This window comes from Notothenia rossii (genome assembly GCF_949606895.1).
Source record: "Notothenia rossii genome assembly, chromosome: 8".
NCBI classification, from domain to species: domain Eukaryota; kingdom Metazoa; phylum Chordata; class Actinopteri; order Perciformes; family Nototheniidae; genus Notothenia; species Notothenia rossii.
This window is the reverse complement of record NC_136906.1, coordinates 77835820-77847955: the sequence shown is the minus strand read 5'-3', so window position 1 is coordinate 77847955 and position 12136 is coordinate 77835820. Positions and strand designations below refer to the sequence as shown.

At 39.7% G+C, this 12136-nt stretch overlaps 1 protein-coding gene across 1 annotated transcript in view; it reads right to left on the bottom strand.

Moving 5' to 3' along the window:
- Nucleotides 1-12136, bottom strand: part of cad (carbamoyl-phosphate synthetase 2, aspartate transcarbamylase, and dihydroorotase) — a 40458-nt gene that overhangs the window by 14091 nt on the left and 14231 nt on the right. Inside the window, exons 12-19 of the mRNA XM_079645333.1 lie at nt 10864-10986; nt 9334-9579; nt 7908-7989; nt 6510-6676; nt 5083-5247; nt 4532-4663; nt 2086-2287; nt 867-1057 (exon numbers count right to left, since the gene is read on the bottom strand). Coding sequence (XP_079501459.1) covers nt 867-1057; nt 2086-2287; nt 4532-4663; nt 5083-5247; nt 6510-6676; nt 7908-7989; nt 9334-9579; nt 10864-10986 — 1308 coding nt within the window. The remainder of the gene's footprint in view (nt 1-866; nt 1058-2085; nt 2288-4531; nt 4664-5082; nt 5248-6509; nt 6677-7907; nt 7990-9333; nt 9580-10863; nt 10987-12136) is intronic.

Genomic DNA, 12136 nt, shown 5'->3' with positions numbered 1-12136 from the left:
TTATATAGTTTTCTATCTGTGTTTTTAATGTTTGTTTTGCTTTTATGTATGCACCACGACACCAAGTCAAATTCTTCGTACGTGTCAACCTACCTGTCATAAACCCGTTTCTCATTCTGACAGAAAAGTGAGCATTCTTTGGCAGATTTGTCTGTTTTAGCACCAAAAGCTCCAAAATCAAGACTCCAGTGGACCCCAGAAGATTAAATAAGTGTCGTGACTTCCTTCCTTGTTTTTCTATCAAGCCACCCGACATTTTGAACTCGTTTTCTTTCCTTTATATTACTTACAGTTGAAGAGTGGCTTGGCCTCCGATGGTTTGGATGATATTATACGATGTGTTTGCTCAAAATAAAATAACAAACTTTGACACGTGCAACAAAGAAAAGAGGCCTTTACAATATTCAAAACCAAGAGGCTAAACTCAATTAAAATAACAAACAACTTAGGTATTCTTTCTGTCTTGATAAGGCTTATATAACTTCATAACTTAAAGGGTAATTGGATGGTTAAAAACTGTTCCTCAACGACATCTTTCTAGTAGGTTTCCCATCACTGTCACTTTACAGGAGGCACTGTGGGAATTGTAGTCTTTTATACTCTGGTTGACTACAGACGTCACAGTTAGGTGGCCTTTCTTAAAAAACAAGATACTGGCTCTAACAGTCAGAATCCTCTGTTTATCACCCTCACTGTCGAGCAACACACACTACCATTTCTGTGTGTGTGTTTGTGTGTAGAAAAGGCGCCGTGGGAATTGTAGTCTTTTATAGTGTGTTGACTACAGACGTCAACACACTATATTGGCCTTTCTTATAACAATCTAAATACTGGCTCTAACAATAATGCCCTTCCTTTGTGTTTACCTCCACGTAGGTGTTCTCCTGGACGGGCAGGTTGAAGATCTTGCGTGGGTTGTCATAGAGACGCGTGATGATGTCATCCATAGTGAGCCGTCCGTCGCTCACGGCGGTCAGAAGCAGCGGCAGCATGGTCTCCAGCCCGGGGTACCCTGGAGGAGGACTGTCCCCGCTCTTCTCCTCTACAGAGTGGGGGGCTAAACACACAGAAAACACGTAAACATCAAAGATAAGTCATTGATCCCCATTTGGGAAATGTTTGCATTGCAGCAGCATACAAAGACATGGCATTGTACAATATATATATATATATATATATACACACACACAATCAAAAAGACACATTTATACATATGCACACATTAAGACCCCGTTTACACGAGAACAAAACGGGTTGGATAGTTTCTCTTGCATATAGCCCTTTCATTCACACGAGGCCGTAACAAAACGATAGAAACGGACCCCACAAACGATAATGGGTCCCAAGGTGGATAGATTTGCAAACGAAACGCTCTGAGGGGTCAAACGACTCTGTGTAATCGCCTCTATACGATCATTTCCCGATAAGTGAAGCTATAGCCCCACCTCTGCTGCTCACTGCTGTAGCATGGTCAGTAGATACTGCTACTGCTACTGGCCATGCTACAGATGTTAGTGCAACATCTACAGCTCCTCTACCACAACCATCAGCAACAAGTGGCCACTGCGGGGCATAAACAGAAGGGCAACCATGGCAACCATGCTCCGGGGTCTTCTTCGCTGCTTTTGGTGTATTTTGTGGCGGAAGTTACAGCGCCAGTTACAGGCCCGGCATATGTACTACAGCGTTTCCAGCGTTCTCGTGTGAACAGACACGTCAAATGAAACGAATGCGTGTGAGCGGAATACTTTTTGGAAAGCGCATACTGTGCATAAACGCAAACATTCCCGTGTGAGCAGCACCTAAGACATTGTGTTCAATATATATATATATATATGTATATACACACACACATATTTTTATATATATTTGTTTTTGTACTCTGGTTTGTGGGAAACGGTATTTCGATCTCTCTGTCTGTACACACAAACTGAAAGATTGATAATAAAGTTGACTTTGAATTTGAAAATAGAGACTGTTGCATGGAAGTCTAACCCAGTTGAGATTAAAGTTGAGTTTTTGTCCTAATAAATGACCGGTTTGCTGCACGCTTATATTTAGACTGGTTTCTGTGTCTTCACTCACCGTGGTCAGTGGCGAAGCAGTCGATGATGTCCAGGTTCTCCCACAGAGCCTCCATGTCCTCCAGAGTTCCCAGCATGGGTCGGACCTGCGACCGCCCGCCACCGATCTCTCCGATGTTGTCCTCGCACAGGAAGAGGTGATGAGGAGCCACCTCACATGTCACCTGGATGCCCTTCTGCTTCGCTGCCCGGATAATCAGAATCTGAATACAAAAAGGAGGTAAGAATGTGAGATATTGCTTCATCAAAGTGTCGTTTCAATACTTTAAAATATCTGTACCTGTAATGAAAGCATCATAAAAGATAGGTTATATGTAAGCTTTGATAAAGTCTAAAACTATCTGTCGTGTCAAATGATCATATAATCATATAATACATAGTCTCATACTCTGTTTGCCTTTTACACTGTTACATTGTATTTGTAGTCTTGTATGTGTTTAACAGAGACACGTGTTAATGATTTGCATTGCAGGAGGGCAAAGGAAGTGAAAGGGGGATTTGCAAATGGTTAAGGACGAGGGGGTTTAATGGTGGGATGTTTAGATGATGCCTAAGGGAATTGATGGATGGGACCAGGTGGATATTTTCTCTCTACTATATAAATGTGGCTGTAAGCTGTGTTCTGGGTTCAAAGCGATTTTCTCCCTCGAGGATAAAGTAGCTCTGTTCCTACATTTGGGATCGATTTCATTTGTATATTGACTTTCTTTATTAAATATAACAAAAGACACACTTTGTCCATTAATCATTTATCAGTTTCTCTTAAAGGTCCCATGTCATTCTTTTCCGGTTATTACCCGTCCCCTTGTGTATTATGAAGGTTTTTCGGCTTGTAAACGGTCTGCAGAGTCAAAACCCTTCTCTCTGCAGACCCATTCTCACAGCGTTTATCAACCTTTTTCTTACTCAATATCAAGCAACACTTAATGTTTTTATTTCGGCTGTGACTTTGTGTGTGCTCAGGTTGAGTTTGGCTGTGTTTGGCTGTGTATCGCTAAACAAGGAAATCACACCTCCACGGAGCTCAGCGCGATTCGTATCGACCAATCAGAGCACACTGGGCTCACAGGAAGGGGGGGGGAGCTGCAGCGAGCCGTTTAGTGGAGAAAGTGAATACTACTGAATACACATACTTTACAGAGATGCTGTATGAGAAACCAATGTGAGTTTGGAAAATTGCACAGTATTTTTCTATTCTAGTAGACCTCAACAATGGAATTATGATCAGTGGAGATGGCCATGACATGAGACCTTTAAGGCGAGACACGGCAGGCAAAAACATTGTTTTTCATGCACTGGTCAATTTTGTGCTATTTTGATTCCATAACATGTTTTCTTTCAGGCTTTTGGAAGGAAAATGTACAAAATACACATTTAGGTGTTTATTTTTACTAAAGTTTGTCTATTTGCTAAAGTACCGCGAACGCTGTTTGCACCATGTCATCAGAGGTATCGTTGGAAAGCTCTGTCTCTCCTGCACAATCTCATCGAATCCAAATATGGTAATTTCCTTTGTGTCAGCAACCAATCGCGAAAGTACAAAGGGGTCTGAAACCAAGAAACAAAATCTCATTGGCTGGTGTCAATTTCTGACAACGTGATTCGTTCGGATGTGTCACGTGGTGTGCTAAAACACTTCCTGGTTAGCTTTCGCTGGAAATGTAAATCTCAAAATGGCAAAAGAACGGCGAAAAAAACTTTCAAATAGAAGACGACAATAATTGTCCCTTGCACAAAGCAAGATTATACAAAAAACTAAATGACCCCGAACATGAATTTAAACTATTTCAGAAAACTTGTAATACAAAAAACAATTGTCTAAATCAGGGGTGTCAAACTCAATTTCTTCGCGGGCCACATTAGCATCATGGTTGCACTCAACGGGCCGGTTGTAACTTTAAGACTATATATCAAAATACGTATATAAATATTTAATATATATAAAATAATGTATTATTCAACATTATTTCCTCTGCATTGGATTATTATCGGATAGGGTCATAACTTCATAATTAACTACCTCTGAAAACAGAAGTCTAGGGCAAATCATTGCAAGCCTCTTCAGTGAGAATGTTACAAAATGATTTTTTTTAAAAATCTAATTCTGAGAAAAAAAGTCAAAATTGAGATGCATTGTGGGATATGTAGTTTATGGGCAACGTGCTTCTGTAAATCGGCATTTAACCGTATAATAAACATATTATATTCTTTGCAAGCTCTTGAGGGTCCGCATGAAATGAAGTCGCGGGCCGGATTTGGCCCCCGGGCCTTGAGTTTGACACCCCTGGTCTAAATGTAAGTAATTAACTGGAGGAATGTATAGCTGATATCTTTAAAAAAAAATTACCCTATTCACCTGTAGTGTCTCGCCTTAAGAATTTCCTCCACACTATCTAACCAAACTCCCACCAATATTGCACTCTTACTAAATACAAACAGCACTTTACCTCCTCCTTCTTGGCGATGTGGCAGATGTGGACGGGCCGCTGGTAGAGCTGAGCCACCATCAGGATGGCAGCCACCGTCTGCTTCTCAGCGTGAGCCACGATGGGAAACTGCTTCGGCCACTTCTCAAAGTGCTGCAACCAGAAACAGAGAGAGTTTAGTGGGCAGGGTGGGATACTGGAGGCACATGCTAATGGAGATACTAGGGGGCTTTAGACAGTGGCTCCAGGAAATACCAAAATGCAAAGACATGAGAAGGGAAAAAAACACTTCTCCGCCAAATTACAAAGGGTAAAGATTTGCCCCAGGGTCAATTTACTTAATTTGAACCGGATTTAAAAAGACAAATCTATAAATCCTGACACCTATTTTCACTTTTAATAGTTTAAGAAAAGTCCCATAATAACTATAATGATAGAAAACTTGTAAACTAAAGTGGTTTGTCACGGTTTAAAAATATACCACACTAAGATATTACGATTGTCCAATTAAGTCTGAATTTCTTCTTGCACCACAGCAGGTCCATTTGCAACATGAACAAGGTGAGACCTACCTCCATCCAGAGAGCCACGTTGTCCATCTTGAGAGTGGAGTACGTGTCGTTCAGATACATCTTCAGACCCACCGCCTGGCTGGCGATGGACGGCAGGATGGCGGCGTTATCTGAAGCAGCGCCGAGGTACAGAGCGTAGTCACAGCGGCAGCCCGCTTTGGCCAGCTGAAGTTCAAATCAAATCAAACTTTATTTGTTAGCCTAATATCACAAAACACAGTCTCGGTGGGCTTCACCGATTAAAAACAAACATTGTATATGATGGAGTTACAGCAAAATGCAAGAGTGTGTGGAATATAAGTTATCATGGAACACAAGACTTCAGTCAACTTTGATTACCGTAATTTTCGGACTATACGCCGCGCCTTTTTCCCCATTTTTCAACGCTGCGGCTTATATAATGGTGCGGCTAATCTATGGATTTGTACAGCTAACGGCCACTAGGGGACCTCCTAAATCTATGGATTTTACAGGTTACAGTCCACCACCTTTAACTCTACGGGCTCTATGGCCGGCCCGCCCCCACCACCTTTAAGCGGCGGGCTCCAGCAGGAAAAGCTGGAGGCCGGAAAAGAGTGAGACAGGTAGCGCGCAAAAGTAAAAGTGGAACCGAGAGTGGTACGAGAGACAGAACGAGAGCAAGACAGACAGACATTACGAGAGCGAGACAGTTTGTCCCCGTACCACTGGTTGAAAACCACTGCTGTAGATCACTGCCGGTACGTGCGCTGGGAGCGCACCGTTTAAGTTTGAAAGTTGAAAAGTGTGTGTGTCTGAACCGCTATGTGATACAGTACAGTTTACACAGCACATGTTCTGTAGCTACTATTGCACTAAAGGCTAACACTTGAATACGTTATGCAAATATACAACTTGTTTGTTGAAATGTTAATAAATGGGAGCTTCCTCAAACAGCCATCTCTTTCCCGACAATCCCCTCTGTGCACGAACCCTTACATATGGTAATGAAACATTAAAACACCTGCGGCTTATAGTCCAGTGCGGCTTATATATGTACACATCATTCAATTTAGCTGCTGCGGCTTATATTCAGGTGCGCCTTATAGTCCGGAAATTACGGTACATACATGCTGTGAAGGCTGTAACTAGAAGCCTCACACCAACCACACATCGTGCTGTTTTTTTATTTAAAATCATCCATGCACACATTTTTTACTTTATTTTTCTAAATTGAGTGCACGCAATCTTGTTTAATTTAGTGATTGTTAACAAGATCTGTTTATATGAAATTAAATGAACCTTTTTTTTTTTTAATCTAAATTGATTTTGTTACCCATCCTAAAAACTGTATATATATATTTTGGGTTATTAAAATCCACATTTTTCAACCTCCTAGTTGTTGCGTACCCTTGTACTTCACACATGCCCTCACAGGGGGTCTTGGATCATTTTGAACGTGGTCTTACCTTCTGTACGAGGGCCAGAGTGTTGGCGTCGGTGATGGCGGGGGAGGTGTTGGGCATGGCACACACCATGGTGAAACCTCCTGCCAGAGCAGCAGCCGTACCGGAGGAGAAGTCCTCCTTGTGTTCGGCCCCGGGCTCCCGCAGGTGGACGTGCACATCGATCAGACCTGAGAATCAACGACAAGCAGGAGAGATTTGAACCTTTCTGATGTTTCACAAGAGACTGTTGTATTTATATCCCTGTATGCATCGCTCCAACAGAGTTTCTAGAACCAGGGAAAAGGTGTTTAGGTGAAAACAGATACTGGGTATTCCTGAGTAAATATGAACACATTAAGGGATTAGAATGTTCTCTATATCCAGATAACAAAAATTAAGACGAGAAATTGTACTACTACAACACCTTCTTTTTTTTAAATATAAAACATTTGTATGTATATATATTTGTATAACTAATTGTATGAATAGGCTACTTTTCATTTGCCAAAATAAGTTAATCATTGGCCCTTAAAAGCTTGACAATTGTGCTTTTAGATTTAGAAATGTTTTGATCCTCGCAGGGCAATTAAGGAAAGATTAAAAGACTTAGAGAGGCGAAGTCCCTCCCTTTCCGGGGGGCCTCCATGCGACCCTATTTCTGAAAAAGTATGTATTGAAGTCAATGGAGAGATAAAGATTATCTTTTGATCCCGTTTGAATTGTGCCACAAATTACACATATGATGTTTGTGAATTTAAAAAATGATTTTGCAAGTAAAAAAAATTAAAATGTGTCGTAAAACTGTGAAGTAACACTTTGTTTGTGTGAAACCGCTCAATGAACTACATCTCCCGTCTCGCACCACACACCAAGACGGCCGTCACGTTGGCACATTTCACTTCTTTCTTTCAGAATAAGGTGAAAAGTATTAAAAGAGGTGAAAATCACTCCAAGTCTGGACATTTTGAGAGCTGTACATACACACAAGGGGAGTTAGTCGGTTCCGTGAGAGCCAGCATGCGGGACCGGGACTCTGGGATTTGTAGTCTTTCTAGTTGAGTATTTTTCATAGTCTTATATTTCAACAGTTTTACGACAAATTGTGACTTTTTTGACATGGACATTTTTTTTTTATTGACAAACATCTTATGTGTAATTCGTGGCACAATTCAAACGGGATCGAAAGATAATCTTTCTCTCTCCATTGACTTCAATACATAATCTTTCCGAAATAAGGTCCCATGGGTCGGAAGTAGAAGGGCGTGACTTCGCCTCTCTATTCGACAGTCAAAGATTTTTATAGCATCTTTAAAAAAATCTCCATTTTGCAGCTGCAGACAAACGATCCAAATGTCTCAAATTACCCACAATCATTCAAATGAAATCAAGATTGTTTTTGTGCCTGTTGCAGAGACTCACCCGGCAGACGGACCAGCGTCTGTGAGCTCATGCTGTCGATGTGAGTTTTCACTGGTGGAGTGGGACCAACCCGATGAAGAGCCTGAAAAACACACACATTCATATTAATCATGTTGTCTTTGAATACAAAGCCGTTTCAGAAAGGCTGCACAGCTCGGGAACATTTGATCGAAAGACGCAATATAGACTAGTGCAATATCCAAATTGCAGCTATAACAAATATTTAGTAAAGGCAAACTATGTGAATGGAGGAGTAAAGTCAAATTGTATCACATCCAAATCATGCAGCTCTATTCTGCAGCACTAAGAGTTAATGTTGGGAGAATACTGAATGTCCTCTTCCAGCATGAGAGTACTCATGATAACAAAGGTATCAACTGTAGCTGTGAACATGACAGGATGTGTGATTACCTAGAAGAGCATCAGGACTGTTTGAGGCATATGATAGCTATGTGATTAACATGAAGATTCAGCCTCTATGGAGAGAGACATATGACAAGCATGCTCATTTCTGACGTGGAGCTAATCTGAAGTAAACATTGAATACTGCTTTCTATCCCTCCATCTTGTGACTGTGGAACTCCCTCTCTTGGATATCAGCATGTGAAGGACACTGTTCAGGAACTAGTTGATGCTCTGTGTGTGATGCATGGATACATGGATCCTGAGATTGAAGCTCAAGCCGGGGACTAGTGATTATTATTATTATTTTTAACTATTCAGAAAAAGTCATAATTTTGAGAAAAAGTCATCATTTTGACTAATTTTGAGAAAAAGTCAGGATTTTGAGGAAAAAAATCTGAATTTGAGAAATTAAGAATGTTCAGATATTCAGAAAAAAAATTGCCAAAATGTTGAGAAAAAAATTAAGTATTCAGAAAAAGTCCGAATTTTGAGAAACAGTCATAATTTTGAGATTCTGCGAAAAAGTCAGAATTTGTGAGAAAAAGTCAGGATTTTGAGATTTTGGGAATTTTGAATTTTGAGGGGAAAAAAAATCTGAATATGAGAAATTAAGAATGTTCAGATTTTCAGAAAAAAATGCCAACATTGACAAAAAAATTAAGTATTTAGAAAAAGTCCAAATTTTGAGAAACAGTCAGGATTTTGGGAAAGTTCAGATTTTGAGACAAATTCAGAATTTAGAGAAACAAGCCAGGATTTTGAGAAAAAGTCAGGATTTTGAGAAACAAGTCAGAATTTTGAGGTGGAAAAAAATCTGAATTTGAGAAAAATTAAGAATGTTCAGATATTCAAAAAAAAAAAGCCAACATTTTGAGAAAAAAATTAAGTATTTAGAAAAAGTCAGAATTTTGGAAAAAGTCAGAATTTGTGAGAAACAGTCAGGATTTTGAGATTTTGGGAAATTTGTAGACAAATTCAGAATTGATATTTTTCTAACAGTTATCAAAGCATTATATAATACCTGCACAAAGAGCTTGGTGCACTTGATGTCGATGATGAGCGGCACAGAGTAGTCGATGGCCATGCGCCTGGTCCGGTAACCCTTGGTGACGAAGGAGGAGAGCCGGCGGCCTCCACTGATCCTCCCCGACAGGTTGATCACCAGGTCGAAGTGGTTCTCCTCCAGGTAGTTCATGATGCTGCGCTGCTTCTCTTTGTTGGGGCAGTCGCCCTCCTCCTCCTCAAACGGCCAGTCCACCGCTTTCACCTGCAGATTGGGGAAATTCAGTTTTCCACTCGGTTTTTTGGATACATGCTTCTTATATAGGTACATACAAATAGTTCGGTTTTTTGGATACATGCTTCTTATATAGGTACATACAAATAGTTCGGTTTTTTGGATACATGCTTCTTATATAGGTACATACAAATAGTTCGGTTTTTTGGATACATGCTTCTTATATAGGTACATACAAATAGTTCGTTTTTTGGATACATGCTTCTTATATAGGTACATACAAATAGTTCGTTTTTTGGATACATGCTTCTTATATAGGTACATACAAATACACACAGTTATATATTCACACATGCAGGGAAAGCAGGGAAACTATATATTGTTGAAGTTTTGTGATACCTGCTAATTAAGTTATGGTTTGATAATACGATTCGTCAATCTATATAACGGCTAATGATGTGTTACCCGACCCATATATACACCGGGTAGATGATGCATGTTATTTAGCACTTCTGATACGATGATATGAAGTTTTATCTGACTTAGCGATATAGAAATATAATTTATTATTATTAATGTTATAATGCAGCGTCCACACGGCGGCGTGCGTTGAAGCTTGCAGGTGGGCGTGTCTGAAACTCGACCAACAACCAATCACATGAATCTCCCACCCCGGACACACAAGCACGCGGTTTGATTGGCTAGAGCTTGTATTCAAAGTGAATGGGCAGAAGCGTTGAAGCTTCAACGCACGCCGCCGTGTGGACAGGCTGTTAGTAGTACTTAAATCATAGATCCAGACTTTTACTCCACAGAGTTATTCTAGTGCCAATAAAGAACGATTAAACATCTGAGAGTCCAATAGATCTTGATTACTGTCTGTTCATGTTATTATTTTATAATTGTATAACTGCTATTTTCATGTCTGGATCATATAAACACTGGGTAGATGATTGCATTCGTTTCTTTTATCACATGGGATTTATTTTATTTAACCTCTTTGAAACACACATGTCTGACTGGATACATCTTTTTGTATTCAGATAAGGAAGACACTCTTTGATAATCTCCTAGAGGCAATTGAGTTTAAATTCAATTACAAGGATGAAGTGTATTAGTAGTAAAATACTGACAATCAGTAGTCAGGATTATTTTGTATTTTGACATACCATCTAGAAAGAAGAATACATTATACTTAAAGTCAGTCACAAAATATTATATTTGGGAACATGCACTTTATCATAACAATCTTAATTACCCGGCTTACTTTTCTTTTCGTGAATTAAATAAAGTATACAGCATCTGTTCAGTTACCTTGACTCCATGCTCTGTGTAGAAGTCAGCGGTCCCCAGGCTGGCGTACAGGTCGTAGCCCATGGACTCCAGAGCCTGCACCGTGGGCAGCAGCTCACTCTTATACTGTAACGCACACACTGATAGTCAAATAAATGCACATGTATGATGTTATCTTCAATGGAAGATGTGGGTTAATGCACAGGTTTGGATAATACAATCTTTCTTAATTATTCAAATCTTATAAGCACTAGAAATGGATCGAGTTGTCTCAGTTCTATTGGATACGGATTGAGCCTCCTGTCTATTTGACATGGCGAGTAACCACAAAGAAATGCAGATAGATATGTACAAATCGCTTAATTGCTTTCTGAACAGACCCATTACTGTTTCATAGTAAGACTAAATCTAAATAAACAGTTGTGTATAGAGCCATAGTTCAATATATTTCAGTCTTTTTAGTTCATGAATTTATGTTATTTGACTTTATTTGCAGAAAAGACTAAATGAGATTTAGCATTTTCTATATGCTTTAGTGTCAATCATTTTATATTTTATTACCAAATGTCCGGTTTTATGACATTTTAACGTGTTGGGTGTAATGGTAATACTGTTTCATTTACTATATCTAGTGTAAAAATGTGTACTTGGAGCTTAAGAATCATGTCAACTACTGTGGATCAAATACAAAATACCCGTTACAATACATATAGTACTTTAATTGTATTGGGACTGTTATGGTTACTTTGAATTCTCCATTTCTGGTTCCAAACTATTTTTATCATGCACTCGGCACCATGTGACAGATTTGTTTCGGGGGGAAAAGCTACAACTTATTTCCACATGGCTTGGTGGCCTCGAGCACCATCTGCTAATCGCCGTGCAAGACTGCAAATGTGCTGTAATGAGCCTCGGTCTGTACATCGCTCCACTAAGAGGCATCGTTCAGACTGCCAGCTGTGTCAGATGGATACAACATTCACCGTATTCATCAAATAACAAACTTTTGGCTCAGATAAATTAGGTAGAGAGAGTCAGTAAGTCTGTTAAACATTCCCGTTTGTCCTCTTGCAATCTACTTAGATATAGAAATAGTTATCAGCGCAATAAACCGTATTTAATTTAGTCTTAAAGGAGACATGTCATGGCCATTTCCACTGATCATAATTCCATTGTTGAGGTCGACTGGAATAGATTTATATTGTGCAGTTTTCCAAACTCACTTTGGTTTCTCAAACAGCATCTCTGTAAACTACGTGTATTCACTGAATTTCACTCTCTGCCTTTAACGGCT